Below are 27,041 nucleotides of genomic sequence, written 5' to 3' on the forward strand. Positions count from 1 at the left end.
AAAAAACATGCATTACTCATAAATAAATTGGTTAAACATCAAAAATAAGACTTGCGGAAATGTATACCAGTTCAGAAATGTCCAATTAAACTACCATGAATAATGCAATTTTGTGCATCTGACATGATGCCTCTTAATTTTTGACAAGCTTTAATTACAAGTTCCTGTAGGGAAATGAAAACAACTTGAACTTTAGAAAAAAAAACTGCTTTACTCGCTTGTAAAATTAGATGCTTGCTGTACGGTATGTTATTGTTGTAAATCGACTATATTGGTTATACTAAATGGCATATGGTGTAATCCTTCAGCATTAGCCAATGCACACACATGCGCAAACACATGCACACACATGCGCACAGACACACACAGATACACACAGATACACACAGATACACGCACATTCGCTATTCTGTAATTCTAGGAACAATTTATGTTATGTGCAGGACAAATACTACTGTAATGTGCATTGTAGTTGGTCACACAACTACTATGGGATCATATAAATGCACACAAATCATTATTGTTGATATAACTCAACATAACTTGATAATTGGGACTGTCAAAATTCCTGGGGGACATTGGAGAGGGGGGCACTGTTGTGTCAGGACAGCAGCAAGCCTCAGAGTAGAGCCTAATAACATCATTTTATTTCTCTCATTTATGAATGTAACCAGTGACAAGTAACAGGAATTCCTGGACACACTGACCGACTTTCCTTGTGTAAACAAATTGAACAGCAAAGTTTCCCACAAACTTGAGACTTTGAAAGATTACGATTTGTAAGAACCAAAGTACATTGAATTTTGTCTGAAGTACACTCAGTGAGCACTTTATTAGAAACACCTGTACACCTACTTATTCATGCGATTAGCTAATCATCATGTGGCAGCAACTAAAGCATGCAGACATGGTGAAGAGGTTCAGCTGTTTTTCAGATGAAACGGCAGAATGGGGAATAAATTTGATCCAAGTGACTTTCACCGTGGAATGATTGTTGGTGCCAGACAGGGGGCTTTAGTATCTCAGAAACTGCTGATCGATCACCTGAGTTTTTCCATGCACAACAGTCTCTAGAGTTTGCAGAAAATGGTGTGAAAAACAAAAAAACATCCAGTGAACAGCAGCTCTGTGGGTAGAAATGCCTTGTTAATGAGAGAGGTCAGAGGAGAAGGGAAGTCAAAGCTGACAAGGAAGGTGACAGTAATGCAAGTAACCACACATTACAACAGTGGTATGCAGAAGAGTATCTCTGAACACACAATGTGTCAAACCTGGATAGGCTACAGCAGCAGAAGTCTAATAAATACCTAAAAAAGTGCTCACTGAGTGTACATGCAAAGAGCATTACTAACTTTTCTGCTTAGTCAGAGCGTTCATCATACACCATAGGTTGACATAATACAGACAAAACTGTTTGAAGCAAGGAAATGCAGATGCATAATTGATCCACCATATTGCAGTATTTATATACCCATACAACCATGTCAAAGTAATTAATTCACAGCGTTATCATGATATTGATGAACCTCCTTGTATGCTGTTGTGGTTCAATAAAGGAGATGGAGTATTCACATAACAAGAATGTATTAATTGTTCTCAATGGAAAATATTGCTTTCAGACAAAATGCCACATCACTGCTTATTTATAATAAAATATGTTTGCAAGAATACCTAGTAAATAATGAATCCTGCTGATTTATAAGAAGATAGGGAAACATATAACTACATTGATTTATTATATACAGCAGCCAAATGATCAAATGCACAGATTTGTCATGAAACATGACTATTCCGAACATGAAACAGGAAGAACACGGTACTAACACAGAAAGTAAGAACATATGCATCTGTCCATTGTTACTGTGGAAAATGTAGGTCTCTTAAATTTGCCAGATTATTTTTATGATGCACAATGATGATGCGCAATGATGCACAATGCAGCATTGCCAGGAATTATTCGGTTTTCAACCTAATCATTCCTGTGAATGTCGCATTGTGCACCATTCCAGTCTATAATCTAATGTGCGTAATGTTCCTTTCCGACTTCAAGATGGCTACAGCATGGCTGTACATGTATGCAAGAACGCAGGAGCAAAATAACACCCGGTTCCAGGTATAGAAACATATTTGCATTCAAAGGGCTTGCAGCAGGAACCAATGGCTGTTCTTTTATCAAAATCAGTTTCACCCCAAAATCACTCATCTACAAAATGAAAACAATCTAATTGCATTCCCTTCAAATCTTGGCAATTGCCAGAATGTATTCGCATAAATGTGACAGATCAGATTTGGCACATTTCTTGGTGCATTATCTTTGAAAAATAGCTGTTGAATATTTAATGTGCTGCTCGTTTTTATCATTTAAAAAGGTGGATGAACAAAACTTTAATTTCCTACTAAAGGCAGAAATGGCATTAACTATCTGATCTGATATTTTGCAAAAGAAAAACATCCAGACTTGTTAATTAAGCACCTTATAATTATTCTCCATGTTAACAACACTATCTGATTACCCTGTTCTTGTCCCCAACAGCAATGCATTTCATATGCATCTTATTTACTCTGTAAAGCAGTCATTTACTTAGCTATGGTAATATGTGCAGGGAACTCATTAGACAGATACAATGCCAACTCCCCCTGATTCCAATCAGCCAATCAAAGCCCACAAAGGCCGGGGGGGTGGATGGGCATGGCAGATGGCACTGGGGGCTGAGTGACAGAAGACCCGAGATGGGCACATTAACTGCATGACGACCGGCAGCCAGAGATACCCCCCCACCCCACCCCCCTTTCACAAAATCGCAAACGCACAATTAATCAGCTGCCGGCCGCTGATCATGTGAACATGGCCGCCTGCAACCCTGTGCTGACGGTGGATAATAACAGAAGACGCAGATGTTCATCCCAGCAGAGACTTTCAAAAGGAAGTAACAAAAGGACAAAAGACGTACGAACGACAAAACATCAAGAAAAGCCAATCGACAACAAATTCTTTACGAGTGTAAAACTGCCTTAATTTAATCGATTTCTTCAGTTGGAAAATATCTGACAGAACTCTAAAAGATGATAGACTGTAGGAAGAAGGAAAACAGCCGTGCTTGTTGTGTGCTTGTAATGACTGCTGCAAGCCTCTCTGTCAAATATACTATGTTTCAGAATAGTTCTTAGCTCCAATACAGGCAGAAACACGGACCGTCCCTGGTTCATGTTCATGTTCATGTTAATCCATTTCAGATTCGTATTTCCAAACAGAGCAGACTGAGAAGATGAATGGCACTTGTCATTTGTGAATGACAGGGCAATTTCACACAGCGTAGCGTACTCTCCTCACGTAGTGGGGACGGTTATGGGATAAGGTCAAATTCCTCAAAGGGTTCAGGAGAAAAGGTATTCCACAAATTGTTTTGGCAACAGGACAACACGCTAGCCACAAAGGTGAGAAAAGCAGCCAGCTAGGGTTGCGGTTGGCAACAGGGAAACTGGCAAAAATTATTGCTTAAAGGAACAACAAAAGGTCTGAATGGATCACTTCGATTAACAACACGTTCCTCTGTTCACACTGTTCAGCCAAATGCCTAGCTAGACGTTTTCCCCCTCTCAGTCTCAAGACATTTTATGATTGTTCTATCGAAAACCAGCCAGACAAAGACGTTTGCTGTCAGCCAGCAGCCAGCATTGGGGAACTCTTTGGGACAGCAGAATACATCTCACATGGCTTCACAATGAGGAGAGAGTCGGACTTCTTAACTTTAACTCACAGTTGTGAGTTAAATGTATGTAATGTATTTTAGGGAGCCTATTGTCAACTGGCCGGGGACTACAGCTGGAAATTAGTCATGTAGGCTAAAGCTGCTCCATTTACTGTTTACAGTTAATTAATGGGGACTGTCCACGACATTATAAACAAATAAATTCAAATTCAAATTCAAATTCAAATTCAGTTAATTGTGTTGGTCCAAATTCAGCAAACACTAACATTAACTTGTAAAACTTGCATAAACTGTGTCTGAAGCAATATAATCACTTTTAGGGGATTTTAGGACAAATATAGATTGAATACAGGGCATATTGCTTAAGAAGCCACTGTCTTTGGATGCCTCTTGGACCCTGTCGTTTCATGTTTTGGTTCACGTTATTCAAACTGGATGACAGCCTGGCAAAATATAGCTTGACAATAGATGTGTCGTAATGCACACAAAATTTTCCCTGTGTCCATGAACGTCTAGAAATACAGTTCCAGTTCTTTATTTCATATAGTGTACAGTTATACATCCAAATATATCCTCACTCATTGTACATACTGTACAGACAAGATAATGCAATTCACCAGGAGTCGAAAAAATGGGCTCTAAATAATTCCATAAATAACGCCCACTGACACATGGTTCAATCAATACTGAAGTTAAATATCAAAAATACCCTGAAGCTAATTTAACCGAGAAGCTCAGAGTGTTATACGGTCATAACAGTGGGTCAAGTGAGGTTGCTTGTAATTTGCCAAAGTAATAATGGAACATTGGAAAAACCACTAATGCCTCAATGTGGCAGGCCAGGCCTGAGAAGGCCTCGCTTTAGTCTCTCACTTATTAAGTGGAAAAACTAAATGGAAGGAGACAAGGACCAAGAAACCCTAGCATTCAACATTCAACTGGCAAGGCTGGTGCAATCGTGTGACATGTCAAAACAGGAAAATATCTTTAAGGTTTGGCCCCGATGACATATAATGTAATATATAATTGTTTTCTCTGTGATCCCCCACAGGCCAGTGAATCCATGTTTCCAGGGTAATGGCTGCTTACTTTGGATGTGGCTACATGTGTTTTGGCTTCCCACTGCTGGAGAAAAAAACAAAACAACACTGCGTTTGCCAGCGATGAAAAACCGTTGCATCGCAGATTCGAACGGAAAATTCCTTCGCGAGCCAAAAACTGTATAACAGACGAGTGCAATGGGGGGAAACGGGCTTGGGAAATCTCTGCAAAGATCTGGAACTTTCTATTTCATATGTGACTCCTGCTTGTGATGCAATGCGGCCCGCGCTACTGTAATTGCTTCCCGTCCCTGGCTGAACTCTTTGGACCTGAGAGAGTGGCGTGTTACCTGGGCCCCCAGGGAGGAATTCAGCACGTCGAAGGGCCTCAAACACATTCTCCTCTTTTCTTCCCGAAACGGCGGTTCACTGCATACCTTTCAACATATGTGAACCGCGTTCATGGCCAAGAATGCTTCATGTGGGTCGCTTAAGTAAAACATTACAGATCAACAGCAAGTCGTGCGTTCAGGCTGCTTCAGGCGGTTTAAATGAGGGCCTCGCTTTTCCCTCAGCGAATCGCTAACAGCTTTTTCGCCCCCTTCCTGTCACTAAGTGTCCTGCGTCTGGGAGCCCGGTTCTCCCTTCTCGAGCAGGGTAAAGGGCCCCAATTCCAGAGCCGTCCTTTCCCAAGAAGAACGGGACCGGAAGCCTGAGAGGACATATGTATGCAAGTGGGGCGACGGTCGCACGTACGCTAGACGCTATCGCTGGGGGGCTCGTCCGAGATCAGATTAGACTCCGGCTGGCGCACAGATAATTCACCCTCCATAATAAAACCTGCTTTCACTTTTATGTAGTAAAAGATAATTAATCCATTAAAATGCCATTCTTTCCCCTTGCTGAGAATGGGTGTCCTGTAAGATTCAGAGGGACCCAATTTAGCTTTGCTCGCATTTTCACGATCGATGGTCCCCCGGGCCCGCTCGCTCCGTTTCCGATTCCCATTTACGTGCGCGATGTGCGCTTCTAAAAACGACAGACGTTGGTTTGCGTCTCGTAGGTGTGACGCCGTGGAGTTTCCCTGTCCGCAGCGAGCGAGATGTTGGTCAGCAGACTCCACAGACAGCATACCCCCCTGTCCTAATTTCAGAGCTGTTAATTCCCTGCCAATTAAGCGCCGGAGAAATTGAAGTTTAAATGTCTCCGGGTGGCATGGTGCAATCGGTTAACGCACTACACACTTGTCTGAAAAGCACAGCAACGATGACCCAATTATCTCAGAGACATTGTAATTCCAGGCACATGTGAAGCCCTGGCACACTACGAGGAGCTCAGGAGTTGAACAGGCAACCTTATGCCTACAGAGCATGGGCCTCTCCCCAGCACAATAAGCCAGTGACTGAGGTCATGTGGCCCTGCACTGCTTACTAACCCAAGCTACAGAGTACCAAGCCATTTGAGAAATTTCACACAGTTCCGAAAAGATCTGGTAACAGGTGTTACGCAGTTAATAAGCATACTAATATGTTTGTATCATTTTCAATACCAGCTGAACAACTTTCATACCCCTTTCGGAACAGAGGTACTCCTGTGGGACAGATCCCAGTCCACATGGATGCAGGGAAGGGTAATGCCCCCACCTGCTCCTAAACGGGATGAGTTGTGGATGGTACACACAGAGAGTGAAAGTACACAGTGTATTACAGAGTGATACACTGTGGCTTATAGACGTGTCCAGCAGGCACAGCCACAACCATTTAGAGCCGGGGTGTCACACTCAGTCATACTGAGGGCCATGCAAAGAACTGTGATTTAACTAAAGGGGCAGCTATGAAGTACTAGGGCCACCTCCTAGTGGTTCTCAACCTGGGGCCAGGGCCCAAAAGGGGGCCTCTGAAAATTACTGAAAGCTTCAATCACAAGAAATAAATTATTATAATTATAGCTAAATAACACAAAGCAAGCAATTGATAGTATATAAAATATTATAACCGTTCTACTTTTCTATGAAATGGATACATGATGATGGTTTTGAGCCAGATGTTTCTAAGTGGGGCAAGAACCCAGTTACAGTCTGTGGCCACTGCTATTTCCCCAATGAGAATGGGTGTCCTGTAAATGCATGCATAGGCACACAATGCACATTAAAACATTGGATATTCATTACATATGTTTAAGAAAGTCAGAATATATCATTTTCTTGAAAAAAAACAGATTTTGAAACAGAAAGGAGATGGCTGTAAAGCAAAGCGGTCCGGGCCATATTTGAATGATACTTCATGCTGATGGAACAGAAACACTCTCCGTGTCTCTCCGGTGTGGAACGCGATCGAATTTCACAAACAGATCGGATGGGTTTCTTTTTTTTTGGGGCAACAATTCTGCGTAGTGTCCTCACAATGGTACATTAGGCCCCTAATGGACAGAGTCCCGTGAGATTAATTAATATGAAAATCGGCCCGTGTTTTGTGTGAATTAGCAGCCGCTGCTCCGCAGACAAATTGCGGCGGTCTCTGGGGCCGCGGCTGTAATTGACTGAACTGTGAGCGCTCTCGCATCTCTCCGTCCCGGATTAGCGGCCCGAGAAGCGGACGCACTCTTCGCTGGAGCGGAAAGGGATTTGGAGGGAAACCGGGGCGGGCGGTCGTGTCGCGATCAGACACTGCCCCCCTGGCCGGCGCACGGAGGGCCAGGCCTCCCCGCATTCTACCAAAAAACAAAAAGGAAAAACCATGTCTGCCATTTTGAAGATAAGGGGGGGGGGGGGGGGGCATTGGATAACAGGACTTCTATAGGATTCTTTTTTTTTCAGCTTTTTCAGCTTTATTGGACAGTATATAGTATAGAGAGACAGGAAGAATGGGAGCGAGAGAGAGAGGAAGACATGCGACAAATGTCGGACGGTCGGATTCGAACCGCCGACGTCGTCGAGCATGCGGTCAGTGCTCTACAGGCTGCGCCACCGAGACACCCTGACTTCTATAGGATTCTGATGGCAGTGCCGAAAAAAAAAAGAAAAAAAAAGTCTATTTTCTCCAAGAAAAATGTGCAACGTGTTTTTCAACATGCTGGGACTTAAAACCCCCCTACCCCTGCCTGAACAGTTGGCACGGCAATTAAGCTTTCTCTTATTTGGCATTTGTGCCACCATTTCACATTTAAGAAGGTACTGTAAGCCACCAGTCAATGACTCAACAGCAGTGCAGGAATGTCAATAAAATATAGACTGCCACACATTGGGTCTATGAATAATGTGGACATTAAAATGTAGACTGCCACACATTGGGTCTATGAATAATGTGGACATTAAAATGTAGACTGCCACACATTGGGTCTATGAATAATGGGGACATTAAAATGTAGACTGCCACACATTGGGTCTGTGAATAATGGGGACATTAAAATGTAGACTGCCACACATTGGGTCTATGAATAACGGGGACATTAAAATGTAGACTGCTACACATTGGGTCTATGAATAATGTGGACATTAAAATGTAGACTTCCACATTAGGTTTATGAAAGTGGAGACTGCACTCTACAGTGCTGAACTGACTGCGCAATAACACTCAGACGATTCAAAGGGGCCCGTTTATCAGCGCCATCTTGAAAAGGAAAAGGCATGCAACAGTCGGGCCTTTGACCTCGCTCACACACAGTTGAGGTGCCTTTGAACGTAATGACATTCCCTCATGGAGAGCACAGTTCAGGTGAAGATGGCTTGCCACAGATGCACGAGGTAGCATTTCATTAGACAGCCAGCTGCAATGAAGAGCGGTTCAATCCCTTTTTTCAAACTAGACTGGGCTATTCAGCCCTTTGCCTCTTCACCCGAGATGCCCTCAAGGAGACAAGCCACAGCCACAATCCCAGACACTCGACCCTGAAACGATCAACACAGTAAGCTTACTTTATGGAAAACAAAAGAAAATCTGAAAAGAAAAGCAAAGGTACAAATAAATGTTTGGTCAATTCTTATTTGAAATAACAAATGTAGAAGAAATAAATGTTAAATGTTTTTTGAAATCTTTCCCCAAATTCTTGGATTCTGCAAGTAATTTGTGAATATTGCCAGAAGAGTAACTCAACAGCAATATGAGTACATTAGCAGAATGCAGGTGATGTGGTCGAATCTGACGAGCCCAGGGAATCACACAGGGGTCCTTAAATGCTGAGAAACACTCAAACAGCTGGGGGCAGTGGGTCCCACGAACAAGGCCAGGGTGCAAATACAGCACATTAAAACAGGGAAGATTTGAGATGTTTACCACACGCACGCACGGAGGCACACACACACACACACACACACACACACACACACACACACACACCTGAACACAGAGAAGAGGATCATGAGTCAGAAAATGCTGCTGGCCTGTGCTGTCCACATACATGAGCGGGATATGTTTTGTTCCTCTACAACACTGAGCCACGGGGAGGAGGTATGGCAGAGGTGGCCATCTTGAATAAGGTTGCCTTTCAGGCTGCTTCCATTTAGCTGTGGGACAAATGGAGCTCCTGTGCTGAAAGATCACTGGCTGCTTTATATATAAAGCAAAAAATGCCCATAGAAACACAAAGAAGTAATGACGGGAAAGTCCTGTCATCACGCCCCAAAACTGAAGCCATCGGGTGCAAGAGGCTCGAAGATATTAACATCTTAATTCCGAAATCTTCTTTCCCTTTTGCACTTCTGCTTTTGAAAAGAGAAATAAGTTCCAGAAATTGACTAGTAATCTCTATGAATATAGGACCCACATCAAAGATGTGGTTTTTTGCTACGACTGGCACGGTACCAAAAAAAAGACTTAACCTCCGATGTAGGCCCGGAGATTGAGCTGCTCTGCATTTAAATTGCGCCTCCTTAACGCCGTCGCTTTGAGCGTATCAGACAAATATGCAGGAAGAAAACCTACACGTCTGCCGAGACGGAGGGTGGCCGGGAAATATCAAATGGACGCCCATTACTAAGTTAATTCGATCTTCTGCCTGCTTTTCCAGTCCATTTAGCTTACGTTCGGTTTTCTAGCAAGGTAGCGGATCTCTCCCGGCCGCGCACTCCAGATACGGGCGAGCGGGAGACAGCCCTCTCCTACCTGACAGCCACTCCGCAATTTACAAGGCGAGTGACAGAGAGAGAAGGGCTTCTAATCACCTCTCTGTTCTCTGTCTGCCGGCTAATGTCTGCTAAACGGTTACCTTATAAAAGGTCTGAAGAGCTGGAGAGTGACATGGCCTTTGCCGCTAAAATCGCTCTAATTTTCAGTCTTTCTTCCTGGCAGGATTTAAACCCCCGAACAGCCGAAAGACGCGAAGAACTGTTTAAAAGGAGGGAGAACAGGAAAGATCTTAGGGGGAGGAGAATGTCAAAGAAGTTACAAAAAGCTGCAAAAAGCTTTGTTAAGATACCTTATATACCTCGGCGCACGCCATTAATGTGGAACGTAATCAGTAAATGCCAACGTGAAATGCCCAGGAGAGGCAATCTGGATCTAACAGCACCAATCACAGAATGGAGAGATTGTCATTTTCCAGGGGTCTGTCAAAAGCAGAGAATGTGAAAGTGTCTCTGGAGAGTGCACTTGGCATTTTCTTCACCAATCAAAGCCATTTCCCCTTGATTTTCCAATATCAGGTGATGCAAAATCTGCTGTCCGCAAATGAGGTATTTTTATCTTTCACTCACAGCACCGCGACTACCGGGAGTCGCCTAACACGACCAGTGGAGCTACCCAGAAATACCACCGAACGGTACTGTTAAGTAAAACACGGCTCTAACACAATTAGGACACATTTCCTGTGCGGACAAGTCAAAAAGGATCTGCGCTGTACGAAAATCAAATTAGCACCGAAAGTGGCGGTAAGCGTCGGACGGCCACGCGTACCACCTAACCTACATTTCTAATTACCATTTAATTGTTATTTCCCTTCATTTGTAAAAAAAGGGGGGAAAAAAGCTTCATCAGTTTTTAATTTGAACGTAACAGAGCATAAACGTAACCTATACATATGGGGACAAAATTACAACCTCAATTAACCCTGAGCAAATTAAAAGCGCTTCCTCCCGCACTCATTCCTCGAGTCCTGCAGATTATGACTCAGACCCCCACCTGGGGTTTTTGTGGGGAAAGGAAACAGTCTCTCCGTGGTTTAACAAGGGGGGAGTGTCCCGGCCCTCTTAACACAAGGCATTAGTGTCTCAATGAGTCCCTTCAGTGGAAAGACTCCCAGTGTTCATCTTCTATCCAGCGAGCAGAGTGCAATCTCCACGGGATCCTTACCACAGGAAAATTCACACAAGACACTGGCTGGGATTCAATCTACCTTCGTCCTTTACAATGACCTACAAATAAATGCAAGTGCTACTTTTCATCTTCATAAAGAATCGCGGTGGCAGTGTAGTATAACAGGGAACTGCACATGGAATTGGACTGGACCTGAACTGGAATTGTTTAGGGTTTGATTCTTTAGTTTGGCATTGAAGCTGTAACCTTGACTGACTCAGGTACAATACTAAATGTACTCAGTATATATCCAGGTATATAAATGGATATTATGTAAAATTGTTTAAGTTGCTCTGGATAAGAATATCTGCTAAAAAAATTAAAAAATAAGTTGCATTTAATTGTGAGTCAAAGCTAAGAATGAATTAAATCCTAGACATTGGCAATAGAAAGGGTATAGGTAGGTCAGCGAGCCGGGAAGGGGTCGGTGTTGTGCTTTGGAGCAGACGTGCGACGGTTTACCTCCAGGTGCTCCAGGATGTAAGGCGGGTTGGTCATGCCCAACCTCAGCATGGCTCCCTCTGGTATCACCTCCACCAGCCTCCACAGCAGCGAGGGCAGGTCAGTGCCGATGTCCCTCCCATATGCCCCGGTGTCCTCGCTGGTCAGCCAGATCTCACACACGCCCTCTGTGAGCAGAGATATGGACAAACAGGTCAGGTTCCATAACACCACCTAACTACATCCAGCTTCTGTAATAGCACCTAACTACATCCAGTCAGCTTCTTTTAACAGCACCTAACTACATCCAGTCAGCTTCTATAACAGCAACTAACTACACCCAGGCAACATTCATAACACCAAATAAATACACCCAGTCACATGACTAACTTCATCTCCAGTCAGGTTTCCTAACAGCAACTAATTACATCCAGTCAGCTCTCATAACACCAACTAAGTACACCCAGTCAGTTTCCTTAACACAAACTAACTACACCCAGTCAGTTTCCAGAACACCAATTACACCCAGTTAGTGTCCAAAACACCAACTAACTACACCCAGTCAGCTTTCATAACACAACTAACTTCATCCAGTCAGTTTCCATAACACCAACTACACCCAGTCAGTTTCCATAACACTGACTACACACAGTCAGTTTCCATAACACCAACTACACCCAGCTGGTGTCCAAAACAGCACCTAACTACTGTACACACACTCAGCTTCAATAACACCAACTAACTAACTCCACAGAGCTGCTGGTCAGACGCACTCCATAAATGCACTTTCTGGCTAGAAAGACAGGGAACGGAGCCTCGCTATCATTCTGCTAAAAAAATGTCCGCTTCTCATCAGGGGAGGTGAAGAGAGGAGAAGGTTGCCAAACTGAGCAATAAAGTGTTTCGGCACAAGCCAGGCGTTGTCTGTGGCCAAGACAGCCCACCCCCCATCCCACCCACCAAGGGTTTGCCAGAATGCAACAGGCGTTTAACAACCGCATGGAGTCAGGAACTCACTTTTACGTCTCCACTCAAAGACCTTTCCAAAACTTTACAGAGGAAAATAATGGCAGGTTATCATACTCCCGAACGTGTTAATAGCATTTTAATGGTGCGGACATGTAATAAGTTGTTTTCACAAGTCTCAATTTAATCACAAAGTCAACATGCAGCAGTGCCGGAGTTCACACAGAGCATCTACTGTAGTAACCACAAATAAATATTGCTCCATCTTGAATATCTCAACTGATTCCCACATGTTGGTATGACCCACTGGAGTACAGTTGGATACACAGCAATACATTTCATTTTGTTTACCAATGCAGTACATGAAATAAGCCAACATTTCCCTGAAGTCATTTTCTATAAAAGTCGCTGCTTCAAACATGCTAATAAACATACATGATAAAGAAACGTGCGCTGCCACTTGCTTGGCATTTCACAACCTCGGTGTGTAAATGAGTTTGAGGTTGTCTCACGAGTACAGTATAGGCAGTGAATCTGGATATGCTCTTCAAGAAGTGTCAATAGTAGGCCACGGCAGACAGAACTGTCAGGATCTTAGCATAGGAGGACGTCGTTTCAAGCTCAGCCAACAAGACCATGTGCTGGTTTTAAAATATTAGCCTTTATCGCTACTTTCAAAGAGCATTTTGTTCACTCGAGGACATTTTGAATGTCTGTTTGCCAACAGCTGCAAAAAGTACCAAAAAAATGTCACAATCACTTTATCCACAAAAAGCCTATTTATAAACTACATGCTCCACAAAGTCTGTGAGTGATTATATAGCTCCTGCGGTCCTGTTTGCCCTGACACGCAGAATTAGAGAACAAGTGCGGCACACTCTCTCCAGTGCTGGGCCCTGTTAACGGTTTGGCTTCGGAGGACTCGGATGTTGCAGACGGAGGAATGTGCGAGTCCACGGAATGTGCAGGCACAGCAGTCGCGTAAAGTCACTCAAAAGACGGTAACGAGAAACGATCGACGGTCAGTAAACGACACGTGTTCAGCAATTCATTTTTACTGGAAATCTACAAAATAAAAAAAGACTCAATTTTTTAAATGGAAACATCTGGTAAAGGAGCTGGTTTATCCATTTTCCTTCACGCTCGATGACACGGTCGGCGGACGAACACGAAAACCCCCTTTTTTTCGCCGTTGCCGTTTTCCCAAGGCAAGGGGCAGACGGGGCTCATTTACATTTGTTTGCTGTTATTTTTAATCACGTTCGCGCTGTACCCCGCAGCTGCGCTTGGAGCCAGGATATTAAAAACAAGACAAGGACGACTGTCGGTGTTTATTTTAAACTACACCTCTGTCTTTTGGGGCCCCGTGTCACCGAGCGCGTGTTCACCTGCCGGATCCCCAGGTACCGCGGCGAGCGGTAGGAAACGGCGGAGTGGGCCTATCAGCTTAAAGCCCTATTTAACCGAAACCGACAGCTCGGAATCACTTCAGGTTAATGAGGTAATGAGCATTCAAGGTCTCCTACAAAGACCTTTCTCCCCACGGACCTCCGCATGCGGCGGCGCCGCTATAGCCCGAGCGTGTGCGCGCTTTATATTCGTTTCATCCAGACTCTGAGACGGAGCTCAGCAAACACTAATAACCGTCCTCTGCTGCGGCCGGGAGCCGGTAATGAGCCCAACTGTGAAGAGCATGTAAACCGTCTCCGCTCTTCGGGATCTGGCTTTCACTCTGCAGTCCAGCGGACCAGCTGCACAGCCACTGGGCCAGTGCAGGCTGCTGCACACGGCAGATAGCGGTTCCATTAAAGGTGTCAAACAGGATGGGGACGTGACTTTCCTTTCATATTTTCTATTTTTGTCCTGTTTTTACTGGTTGATTTTTGAAAAGATTTCTGTAAAGCGCATGTGTTCGAAATATGCTAGATGAAGGCAGATTATTTATTATTATTATTATCATCATCATCATCAAATAACCATGCTGACTGTGGCCTTCCCTCCACTTTTGACTTTCCAGGACATGGTTCGTGCTGGCTTGGTTAGGATTTCCTCCACACAAAGAACGATAACTCCTGGGCCAATTTTTACACCTAGGTCGCTTCTATGTGAGAAACTGTAACAACCACTCAAAAATCTTTGAAGGCTGATTTCACAAAATCACTTCTGTCAGACACACATACTTTAACAAGCCATATCTCCAAAACGAATCAGCCAATCCCGATAAGTGATACCTCATTTTGTAGCTCAGATCAAATCCATCCAAATTCACAGGGAGTAACATGCAAAGTAGCAGTTCACATAGCCAAGAGACTATTTAGAGAACGTTATCGTGTGGATACTCACAGCGTTATCGTTTTACAGTAGTTATCATTATGGTTATAGTTCTTTGTGTGGAAGGACCATTAGGGAACTACACAAGGCCAATGCACACTTATTAAGCTGAGTGCTTTAACAGGAAGAAGCCCTCAGTGACTTGAGTTGCAAAGTCTCATCCATCAGTGTCACATTCTCCTCCCCCCCCCAACATACACCCAGGTCTTTAATAATATGCTTTATATAATGACATAATATAGTTTAATCATAATATTTTGTCTTCTTCCACTTAAGTGCCACATTGATGTCACTAGCGATAAAACAGCAGGCTGCCGTAGCTCTTAGATATTACGACTATTTAAAAATTTGCAGGAATTAAAAATGCATTGCATAGTAGCGTACGTTGCGCGCATTGCTATTTGTTGGATATTTTAGCTGTGGAAAAAAAAATCTACACACCTCTTCGATCTGTTCTCCATCGCAAGGTTATACAAAATTAATGCACACCCACGTGACACGTCTCGGCCTATTAGAATGCCGTATTTGCCCTCGGTGGTCGGTTCTAAAAATCTTATTTAAAAGGCAAATGTTCTACACAGAAAGCAACTGCCCAAACTTCAGAAGTGTTTCTGCAAATGTTGGCAGCGGTAGTTTTGGGCTTACAGACATGGCACAGAGGTAGTCCAGAGACCAATTAACCAAGCACTGTGAGCTAGGGGAAATGTTTTATTAAACATGTCATCAAAACAGGATAGGCGCAATGGCGGCAATTTCCATGACTGGACTGCTGCATATATATTTGAAAAAACATAAGGGTGTGTAATTCTGACCCACTGCTGTTTTTCTTTGCTAAAGAGCCCCGCGGAAAGCCGATGTGACGGGGCGTATGGTCTTTATTAGCGGACGGGTGTAGCGGGGAGGCTGCAGGGCGTGGGACCCCTGCGGAGAGGGGGGGATGCAGAGGAAGCAGCTGCGATGGGGAAGGCACGGGGGGGGTTCAGACACGAACGCAGGAGGGTCACCGCCGGTTCCTGGAGAAAGCCACTCTCAAAAACAACACTAAACAGCACCAGGCTCAGACAGTGCCCCGGTGACGGGGGTGGTGGGGGTGGAGGAGGGTTAGGGAGTTTGTCTGGGTGCAGTCAATGTCACAACTCCTCCCCTGACCAGATGCCGGGAGCAATTACAGCCCGCACGTTTGGGATGCCAGGAGATCTCTATCGCCGGTCTGCAAACTTTACGAGGCTGCGTTTGTTTTTTGGCCTGTCGAATCGTCGCCGCAGCTGTTATTGTTGTCGGGTCCGTTTTCCGTAACACTAAACGCGGCATCTAGCGGGCTGTCAAAACTCAGGCCTGAGAGTTATGTGACCAGCGCGGAGGGGAGAAGTGTTGCTGTAGAAAGTTCCAGAAGCGAACGGCACGTCTTCGGGGCCAAGCAAAGCTAGTTTCCATTCTTAACTGTGACTTAACTGGCAGACTTATGCCTGGCTTTCCATACAGTATATCATGTAAAAGATAAATCCACTATCACCCATCGAAATTCAGTTTACCCTTTGCAGACTGAAGACTAGACCTCCCACAAATTTATTTCAGGAAAATAATAGCATTAATTGAAATACTTTTACTAGATGGCAGCAAGAAGTGGCACCCGCTGGAGCAGGGATCATCAACTCTGGTTCTTGAAACCAAATCCAGCCCTGGTTTTCTTTTCTCCTGAGTATTTAGCGCCCCTGATTGGCCAGACCGTCTTCACACCTGACTCCCAGGTAAAGGGAGGATGGAAAACCAGCAAGTCTCAGCCCTCCAAGACCGTGAGTTGCTGATCCCCGCTCTATAAGCATCAAGCTCCATTATTGCTAAGCAGGGTAATTACAGACAGACCGCAGGTCAGTGCTCGCTGACGACCCTCTCTGAAAACTCCTACCCTCAGCACGCCGAATCTGATCCCAGCACAATAGTCTGTGGCTCATATCTCCATTCTGGAAAGATTATCTCCTAATACAAGGCAAGAGATCACAAAGAAGCTAATAAGGACTAAAACTGCGCCCATCTCACTGGCGTGGTTATAGCGAACCTGCACCCCCAACTTAACATAATCTTCCTTCGCATTATTTTCTTGCATAACTGCCCGATAAGCGTTCCGTAACCGTCGGCGACTGTCCCGACGCTTCTACAGACGATTCATTCTCCCGATTACAGAAGCTTCTCTGGGGGCGTCCCCCGGATTTCCCCGGGACGTAAAGCAGGCCTGAGAGCCCTAATCCAATTCGCATCAGCAAACATCCGGATTTCAGCCGAAAAACAAACATAAACAAGCTATTTTCCCGGCTCGACTCCCCCCTCCACTCCCCGCTACAAACCGCTGTATACATGGGTCCCGCTGTGGTGCGCAGGAATATTAACATGGCAGCTTGTGCGACGAGCTTACACGGAAACAACGTCCTGAGGGCACGACTAAATAAACCGCTTTCTATTTTCACCTCCGATACAACCCTACAAATGTATTAAAAACCTATTTGCTCTCCGCAGAGAATTTATACTCCATCTGACAAGCATAACTGACTATTCAAACAGCGGTTTCCTCCGCAAATACGAGTGTGGTTTGATACAAAGCGCAGGCATCCTCTGTACGGCGAGTTTTTCCGCGCTTTGATATTTCAATCTCAATCCATTTCAAAATACCAGAAATTAATTGCAATGTGTCGGCGGAAGCAAGGAATCTGTAGGGTCTAATTATCACCGCTGACACACAATCTGCATGACAACTCCTATAAAGATTTGGAATGTACATGTCACAGCAATGAATTGCAGATTAAAAGGAGTATATAAATGGACTTTGGAGGTTTTACCATGCCAGACTCTGGAATGCGCGTTGCTTTCAGTGGGGCACAGCTCACAGACGAGGTAATGTGTGACTGCTGAAGCGTGTCACCCCAGCACACACACACACACACACACACACACACACACACACGCACACACACACACACACACACACACAGAGAGAGAGAGAGAGAGAGAGAGAGAGCTACAGTATATGAACACAGAATCCTTTAAATAAGGTACAAGTTAAGTCTCGCACACATTATTAAACCCACACCTTTAACATTCACTGCGGCGCTGACAAGAAACCACGCTCTACACACAGACTGTTATTACCACGTTGCTATTATGCCTGGCTCCAACATTCATTCCTCACCACTCTAAAGAGTCAGGGCCTTGCAGGTGGTCAGAGAGACCCCGGTTCTTAGTTCAGGTCAGGAGTGGAATCCTGAGAGGTGTTGGGGCCAGTGGAGGCTGGCAGTCCCATGAGCCCTCACTCCAACTCCTCCTTTGGCCAATGGGATGCCTGACGCCTGCCTGGCACAAGCAGCAAGAAGCAGAGTGGCACTCCTGCTCTACGCCAGCAACTTAGCAGCTGGAAAGCACGGAGGAAAGCCATGGAGGCTGGCAATATAGGTAGATTATAACTTCTTACAGTCAGCTAATACTAGGTATTTAACCAGGTAAATTAGTGGTAAAAATAGAAAATAATTAGCCAATTAACACTCGCATAAAAAAACTGGTAAATTATATGTTTTTAGAAACTACTTCATTAGTAAGAATTGCCCACTTATTTATACAATTACACCCAGGCTATATCCTAGCTAAACCTGATAACTACCAATACCTTTAATCGATCGGTAATAGAAACGGTGTTTCTTAGCAGTTCAGTTTTAGTTTCTTAGTAATTAACTATTTTTTCAACAGTGGTAATGACCAATTATGAGCTATTCTTACCACATATTCTGTGCTGTAATATGTTACGGTGATATTTCATATTCTACACAGTATTGCCTACATTTCCCTGGCATTCAGCATGTCTACCGCCTCTACTATCTGGTGTGAGACGTGGCGACGTTGTGACAGCGTTGCAGAAACGTTACATCCTCCTGTGACTGGCTCTCAGGTGTCTCTGTACAAAAAGTGCCACGGATTGGCCCTTGGGGTGGGGGGTGGGGGGTGGGGGTAGGACTCTCAGAAAGGATTAATGATGTCATATATCACAGTGATGGATGGGGCCAGTGGTTGTGGCTGTATTTTTTATTTATTTTTTGTTGAGAATGGAAGGGCAGATGAAACACACACACAATTTAATGTGATGAAGGAGAAATGGAATATGACAATGTCACAGTGGTTCACGAAGCAGGAGCCCAGCAGTACGACTGTGTTCAAAAACTGCAGTTTTGCTAAATTTGCATTTCGGCTGCATTATTACAATATTTGATAGAATTATTTTATATAATTTGATATATATAATTAATTTACCCCCACTCACTCCAATTCAGTCCGTTTAAGTGGGGTAACATTTCAAAATGCAATACATACAGTAGCCTCGATCTGTAATCTGCAGATAAATTCACATTGAATTCACAATTCACATCGAAGTTTATTAGAATACTGTGCAATGAATATTGCAACCAGACCCGGGTACAAATATGTAATTGTTTGGTATTCAAATACTTTCCTGTGCTCGACTGATCTTGCCTGGTGCAACTGAGCCAACCAAGGAGGACCAGAAGGCTGAGTTTACACTTTCTGAGAGTATTTCAGAGGTCTCAAAACATCAGATAGCTCATTAAAGTGTAGAAAACATTCAACAATTACGTGTTTCACCCAGGTCTGAGAGGAACACCAGGATAGAGGTGACGTCGCAACACACGCCACCCTAGTGCGTCAATCAACAACTAGTCAACATCCAGCTGTAGCCGAACGTCCCGTCCCGCATATGCTAATGCTCTTGTACCTGATTTCAGCCCAGATAAGGCAGATGTGAAATGCATCATTCGCCTCTGGGAGAGGAACAAGTCTGAGAACAAATGCGGTTTGTACACAACAAACCCATATCTCCCCAAACACAGAGGCTTTCATGTAAAAATCGAGATCCTTCAGAGATAACACCGCAAGGATTACAGAGACGTCAAATGAGGAACAGGAACTTTATCAAACTCGTAACACCACTAAGGGAGCGACTTATCTCCGATTCCATCAACGTTTTTTCCCCTGAAGACCAGTTAAGAGTTTTGGAATTGTAAATCCGTTGAAACTGAAATGTCAATATACATGCTAGATACTAAATAAGAACAAAAATAGATTGAATGATTGCACGTTTGTAAATGAATGAAAATGTAGGTTACATTTAGAGCCAAGTTAATCTACAGCGTATAACAATTCAGTCTTTAAATCAAATCAAAGTATTGTTATGATGGTGAGATTAGAGGATTTTGTGACTCAATACAAACATTAAATCACGTTATACAAAGAAGAACAAAATTACCGTAATGAGCATTAAAGTGGTTGTACAAACAAGCGCATTGAACAACAGGCTATGAATACAGAAACAGTTTAACCAAATGAACTCTCTCTGTGTGTTGGGACCTGTGAAAGTGCTGCTGAGGTGAGGTCTTTAACCAGCATCACAGGTGTGCTGACCAGAGAGAGAGGTGGAGAATTGAAATGGCCCCCGGGCAAGTGGAACAGGGTGGGGTCTGGCAGTTGCGTATGAGTGAAGCAGTATTCCTCTTGCCCTGACGCAGTAGTACTACGCACACAATGCTCAATTCTAAACTCAAATACAAGCCATCTGGCTTCTCCTTAAGACTGCAAGGTAGATAGCCAAGACTGTCATTACCTGAAAAAAAACAAGATTTAAAATAATAGTCTCATGGGTCAACTCCCAGGGTCAACCATATGACATCCGAGAATGTTAAAAAATACAGCCCATATAAAGTCATCTCAGATTTCTACTTTTAGCTGTTTATTTGGCACTCAAAATGTCTACCATCAGGGAGAAATCATATAAAATCATTTGTGGTAGGACCAAGTTCACTTGGAGAGGGCATCCAAAGAGTCAGATGGTGAAATTGTGCCCTTTAAAATGGTTTCTCGTACGCACATGAAATCAATGTTTTGCCTGGAAGAACATCTTATTCTGGGTTGGTTAAAACATGTCCAGCAGTGTTCAAGCCCAAAGCAGCTATGGCTCTGAAAACAGCCAGTGCCTGGTATTTCATGCAACTGCAGCCCAAACTAGGTGCCTCCCACCACCAGTCACAAGCTGACGTCCATCAATCAACTATAAACACAATCAATTGTGATTGGAAAGACCGTTTCTGTTGTGCCAAATCAAATGAAAATGTGGCAGTGACATTTTTTTGAGATGGATTCTCAGTCAGCGTAAAGAGTGAGGCAAAGAAAGCCGCTGGGCAGAGTGCAGAGGAATAAACATGGGGGGGGGGGGGGTGAAGGACAACACAGAAAGGCCTGTTTGAGATTTTTTTGTCAATTAATTACATTTCAATTGAATTCCTAAACTGACTGAATTGAACTGGAATGACCTCCACTCAGCTTGAGTAGGCTGGTCTCCCAAACTCAACTCCATCTCACCAGTGAGTGTGCCATCTCAAAAGGAAGTCTTTACTTGACCCGTGTCAGTAGTCACGCATGGGAGCTTTCAGTCGCCAGCATTAAACCATTGGCACCCCGCAGGCTTCATTTGGTTGGATTATCCGACAGCAATGGGAGCCCACTCCATATTTAAGGGCAAGGGCAGCTTCCGCATTGGTCTTCTGTGCACACGCTTTTATACCCGAGACCGTCTTCCTCGAACACTCGCTATCAGGAACACGCCATTTCCCCGTGTCGCTCCGGCGAGGCAACGCTTCAATTAAAAGGTCAGACACTAAGAACACTAATCACATGACCGCAGCCCACGTTCACTTCAGCAGAAGCGTATCAACCTTGGGAACAAAACCTGCAGCTAAGAAAAGCCCCTGTTTCCGTAATGGCTGCTGTCTGTACATTTCCAGTGAATAAAACCCAGTTCCTACGAGTGAAAAAAGCTCCCTGTATTAGTCATGACTGACTGGAGTTATAATACACTTAGTGATATATAATGTACTGCAGTGACCCAGTCAAACATCCAAGGAGAGGTAATTGCCTCCATTTCCTGTTCAATTTGCTATCAAATAATACTGAAGGAAATGAAAGAGTAAATCATTCTGTTATGCCGGGGAGCAGGCGGTGTCGCAGCTGTCAGTCTTTGGGCTAAAAAAGCACGCCGCCCTATAAACGATAATTAAGTAAAGATTTAAACCTTTGAGACAAGCGGACTTTGCACTCACTATAATTAACAGCCTACTGTAGTCTACTACAATCGTGCAGCGATTCTACCTGTGTCACAGACATGGAAAACAACACGTCTGTAGGAATACTTTGTCATTCATTACGTGGAATGGCTTGGATGATATGATGAGCAAATGAGGATGGTGAATATAGCTTTTGATTGACATAGCGCCTGAGCACCTATTTAACATGAATTTCTTGGTATTTGGTATGTCCCCCAGCTTTAATGGCAACATGCACTTGGACTCCACAAATGTGCGCAAAACTTGATGATCCACGCCATCCCAGAATTATTTGACAATGTTCCAAAAGGCATCTTGTGATGTCACTGAATGCTTGGCTTTTGTCACTCTTCAAGTGCCTGTTCAATGGGGTTGAGGTCAGGTGATTGTGGATTGTGCAGCACTCCTTGCTCTTCTTTAGTCTTCAGTAGTAGTTCTTGCATAGCTTTAAAGTAACATTCATTTGTTTAAAGATTTTCCTAAAAAATCCTATAACTTTCTGTGAAAGTTTGAAAAATAACTCAATATGGTCTCAGACTTTTGGACCCTACTGCATATGTGGAACTGTAGACATGAGCATGACTGGATTGATAGTGCGTATGCACGCCTCCATTAAATCAGGCGAGGCCGAGGCCAGTGGGTCCTGCAAGAGCATTCCTGACTCTACAAACTGATGAGCCCGCCTCACCACAACCAGACCTGGGTCAATATGCAATCGTTTCAGATTCAAATACTTTTCTGTGCTTGATTGATCTTTCAGGAGATGAACTCCACACTAGTCCTGTCCCATTCAGGCCATTTGAAACTCCTTGGGAAAGACTTCTTTGCATCACAGTCAATGAAATGACTAATACAGGTTGCACACGGCTAAAGTAATGGACCTTGATGCAGGCATCAATTCGTTGCAGTTACACTCGGAGGACCGGGGGTTTGGATAAATAGGGCAAAATTGGCGAAACTGGGAGAAAATGGGAAAAATAAGAAACAAATTAATAAAAAATAAATAAATAAAAATATGTCGTCTCATCTTATTTTGCACTAGAGTGGAATAACTCCGGCCCCTACCATCCCTTGCGCGTACCGAAGCTTCTCAAGGTAGAAAGATACGAAACCGTCCACACAGTTGGACTCCTGACTCTCTTGAAAGGACATGTTCAGATCTGTGCCGCTGAAAGGCTTCCAATCTTCATGCCCGCTCTCTGAATTGCATCGGAGGTGAGAAGTTAGAGTCTTAATGGAGTTTCATTCTTCCTTTACCTGGCTGGGGGGGGGGGGGGGTTGGTTCTGCAGCCGATGGGCACCTTCAAGCAGTTTATCGCCATTTTTCAGAGGAGCATTATAGGAGCACACAACAGCCTCCTCCCCCACCCCCCACCCTCACCCCACACCACTTGCCTCTGGTACAGAGTGCGGCACAGAAGAGAAATGAGCCCTATCCTTGACTATTCACTACCTGGAGCAAGTTCCTTTCTGCGCGCTAAGAAGCAAATAAGACGAGCGCACAATGCAGCAGCTGCCGGCTGCTCGGCCTGGACAATGGGGTCTATTAGAGGGCTTTCAGAGAGCGGCGCCCCCTCCCTCTGCCTCTCTCCGCGGGATGAAAAGACCCTTGGCAAACCCGCGGGAAGATGGATGGAGGGGCTTTCCAGACGGGGGCGAGAGGGGCCGGACCCGGGGCCGACACAGAGCGCGATCAGGAGAGAGGACCTGAAAGTGTGATTTCTATCACAAGGCCCTCCGTGCCATGAATTATGGAAGCTCATTCTTTGGTGGAAAAAAATGTAATATTCTCCAGACCGGAGCACGGGATGGTAGCGGAAAACCTGTCCGGCCTGCTCGTGGGCTGTGACATCTACAGCTCTGGTTCAAATTGCCGTGATAAGAGTGCAGACGGGAAAGTGGGAATAGGGTAGGGGAGGGGGGTGGGACACCTCTCAATCAGGTCTGCAGAAACCTGAGAAAAATTCCTTATTCTGCACCCCGGGCAAAGGGAACATTTTAATTGAAACCGCTCACTGCAACTGCGGCTCTCTCAATCCGGGGGCCATTCCATTAATCCTCCAGCCACAATGATCAAGGAAAGTAATAACAAGATCCAATTACAAAGGGGAAAACCATCCGAGGTGAGACGGGTAGCCATTTAAAGCAGGCCTAACTCTCGGAAGCATTAGCACACCGTCGCACTGCTGATGAGGTTGAAGGACAACAGCTCGGGCTACTCGCCTCCATTTCAGCACTCGGCCGGGAAGGAATAAAACCGCGAGTCAATAAAGCCAGCGTTCCGGTAATGAGACGTTCGGCTTGCCGACAAAGCCGGGCGCCCGCCGCCCTACCCCGCCTGCGCAGGTTCTCGAATGCAGGCGGACTGTCCGAGGAAGGCAGCGCGAATCCTCACTTCTTCTCAAGCGCGCCTTTCCCCTGGCTAAGTGGATCGCAGGGTTGCCGGGGCTTTAAATGTTTTTCTGCCACTCCGCTCAACTGGCAGGAAGGAGAAAATGAAACGCAGGAATAAGCATCCCGGCTGCCAGTGAAAAAACTCTGTAGCCTGTCTGACATTCTGAGAAGTTTGCTCCCCTTACAGGCCTCTCGCCAGATCCACTTTCTGAGACGGGAGGGTTGGAGGGCAGACTGGGAATGGTGTGAAGGAATAAAAATAGATGAAGAAATTACGTTTTTTTAAATGTATGCAATTTTAGAAATCATGTGGAAGCTTCCGGAAAAGGTGCTCTGCCTTTCCCCCCCATGCTGTGCTTAAGGACACATCGTTTTCATTCGAGTATTTTAAGAAGATCGACATTGGCCAGTTTCCCTGGACTAATTAGACCTCCGGTAATTTCGATTGAGGTTTGAATGCCTGAACCCACGGTTGTAGATCTTGCAGTAATTGGCTCTTCTTACTAAACTAAATTAAAAGCTACGTGCGCTTCTCACGACGGGAGCAGACACATGGCGGATTCAAATCTGGGAATCCATCTGTACATCATCACACAACGTCACCACGTTCATTTATGTGTTCGTTGTTAGTCTTTCTCAATCGGCGTATGACGGATTGCAGAGTGTAATATCCGTCCAAGAGGAAAAAAACATGTTGCAATGTTGACATGCAATAGTGCGTGTTCTGAAAAGAACGGGAGGTATTCTTTGAGATTTAAGCAATTTCAGAAATTTTGAAAACCCATCCAGATTAATTGTATTGTTTGTCTGAACACCATGTGACTAATGAAAAGTGTGCTGTGATTAGAGCGCGCTAATTAGCCGCCGTTTCACACAAATTTAATTACCTGTCAGTGTCATTTTCTTGAAGCTGCTTTTATCAGAAAATCTATAAACATTGAAGCCCCTGACAGTTGACAGAAAGAGCCCACAGAGCAGTTTGAGGAACTGTACCAACTTGGTCCAAATAATAACGCTAATTTATCAGCAAGCCCAGCAAAGGTTTCCAACATTTACACGCCAAGAGAAGTGAAGGCACTGGGAGCTGGATCACTTCTCTCTACAAAAAAAAACCATGAGCGCTCACTGTGCTGTATGTATAATAACATACACCGAAAAATCGACTTTCCCCTACTCCACTAATCTTTAATTCACAGCTGTAAGCAAAGTCATAATAATTATCACACACAGTTTAATTGCTGTAATTAACAAGCCCATTTGGAAATTTAATGACAGCAAATGTTGATCAACAGCGCCTCTGCATTTCCAGACTTTATAAAGACGGGATTAGCAAAAAGAAAAAAAAATCCTTATATAATCGAAATGAATCACGGTACGTGGATCACATTCGGTCCTAAATATTGCTCCTGTAACCCACTTTCAAAACCGGATTCAGGTATGCTCGGGGACGAAAATGTATCTATCCGTTACCGTTTATGAGAATGGTGAACATAGTACATGTAATATGAACTGCACTGAGTATACTGCCTGTATCAGAGGATCAGATGCTCCTAGTTATTCATTCTCACTGGTTAAACTGCTGCAACAATCGCAACAGACATCCTTCACTATTTGACAACATGGTCCTGGAAGAAGTGCAGAACACCAATTAAAAGCCCTCTTCCAAGCATATCCGAAAGCCTCCATCATATAATTGACATGCTATTGTGGTTACATTTTGAAGATTATGTTTTTTCCACAAGGCTAGCTTGTGTACATAAAATCCAGTATACACTGGTGTAGGTATACGGTTTCACTGTCGGTTTCCTAATGACCACAAATAACAACAGTGTAAAAAGGTCTTCTGAATGGCGTGGTATAGTTTCCATAACAAAAGTAAGTGCTGTTTATCATGAGTTTATCCCTTGACTACATAATTTATCCTGTACACAGTAACATGCTTATCGTCTCCTCTCTTTGAAACCTGTGCCCTTCTGCCCAATCACTCCACTGGCTGGTTTTGAAGCTCTCTTGCGGCATTAAATAACATGCTAAATTTACCCGTGACCTTGCAAGTGAAACAGACCGGGCCTAACAGCATGGGCGAGGCAGACCACCCCAGTCATGGAAAAGTCATTGGCACACAAGCTATGGTTGTGTGCTCCACCCTCCCCAAACAGAAAGCCCATATCTGATGGCTACAGCAGATCATAAATGTGAAAACCCTTCCTTCCATCAGCAAGACCGATATTTTGCTTGGACAGTGGTCTTCGTATGAACACCTCTTTTAAAAAAATAAATCACTTTAAAACAACATCATGAGATTAGGTCCTAGGGTTAATGGCCGTGAAAATATTGACAATCCATCTCTAAAGACTGCATAGCATAGCTGCTAAATGTTCATTAGGCACCAACATGCACCTTTACTTATTTTAATTAAGATTTGCTGGCATTCAGACCCTTATCAATGCAATTACTGGGATGTCTGAGATTCCAAAGCTTTGGTTTGTTAAAAAGGGCTGCTTTCCATTTAAGCTGATCTAAAGCAATAAGGACAATTCTCCCACTGGTTATTGATCCATGCCAGGCTTCTGGGAGGTTGTCTTGTTTACCACATCAAAAGAAAAAAACCCAAGACCCTTTCAGCTAGTCTAGCTAAGTGTCCACCCATTGTCTGTTCTGTACATAGTTTTACCACAGAATGAGAGCCTTACCAACCTTACAAAAAAACCCCCCAAAAAAAAA

General features: G+C 44.2%; 1 protein-coding gene across 1 annotated transcript in view; it reads right to left on the reverse strand.

Annotated features, from left to right (window-relative positions):
• cdkal1 (CDK5 regulatory subunit associated protein 1-like 1) overlaps positions 1–27,041 on the reverse strand; it is a 387,515-nt gene that overhangs the window by 172,600 nt on the left and 187,874 nt on the right. The window contains exon 9 of the mRNA XM_061253309.1: positions 11,500–11,666. Coding sequence (XP_061109293.1) covers positions 11,500–11,666 — 167 coding nt within the window. The remainder of the gene's footprint in view (positions 1–11,499; positions 11,667–27,041) is intronic.

The sequence above is a fragment of the Conger conger genome, chromosome 1, assembly GCF_963514075.1.
Source record: "Conger conger chromosome 1, fConCon1.1, whole genome shotgun sequence".
Classification (NCBI taxonomy): domain Eukaryota; kingdom Metazoa; phylum Chordata; class Actinopteri; order Anguilliformes; family Congridae; genus Conger; species Conger conger.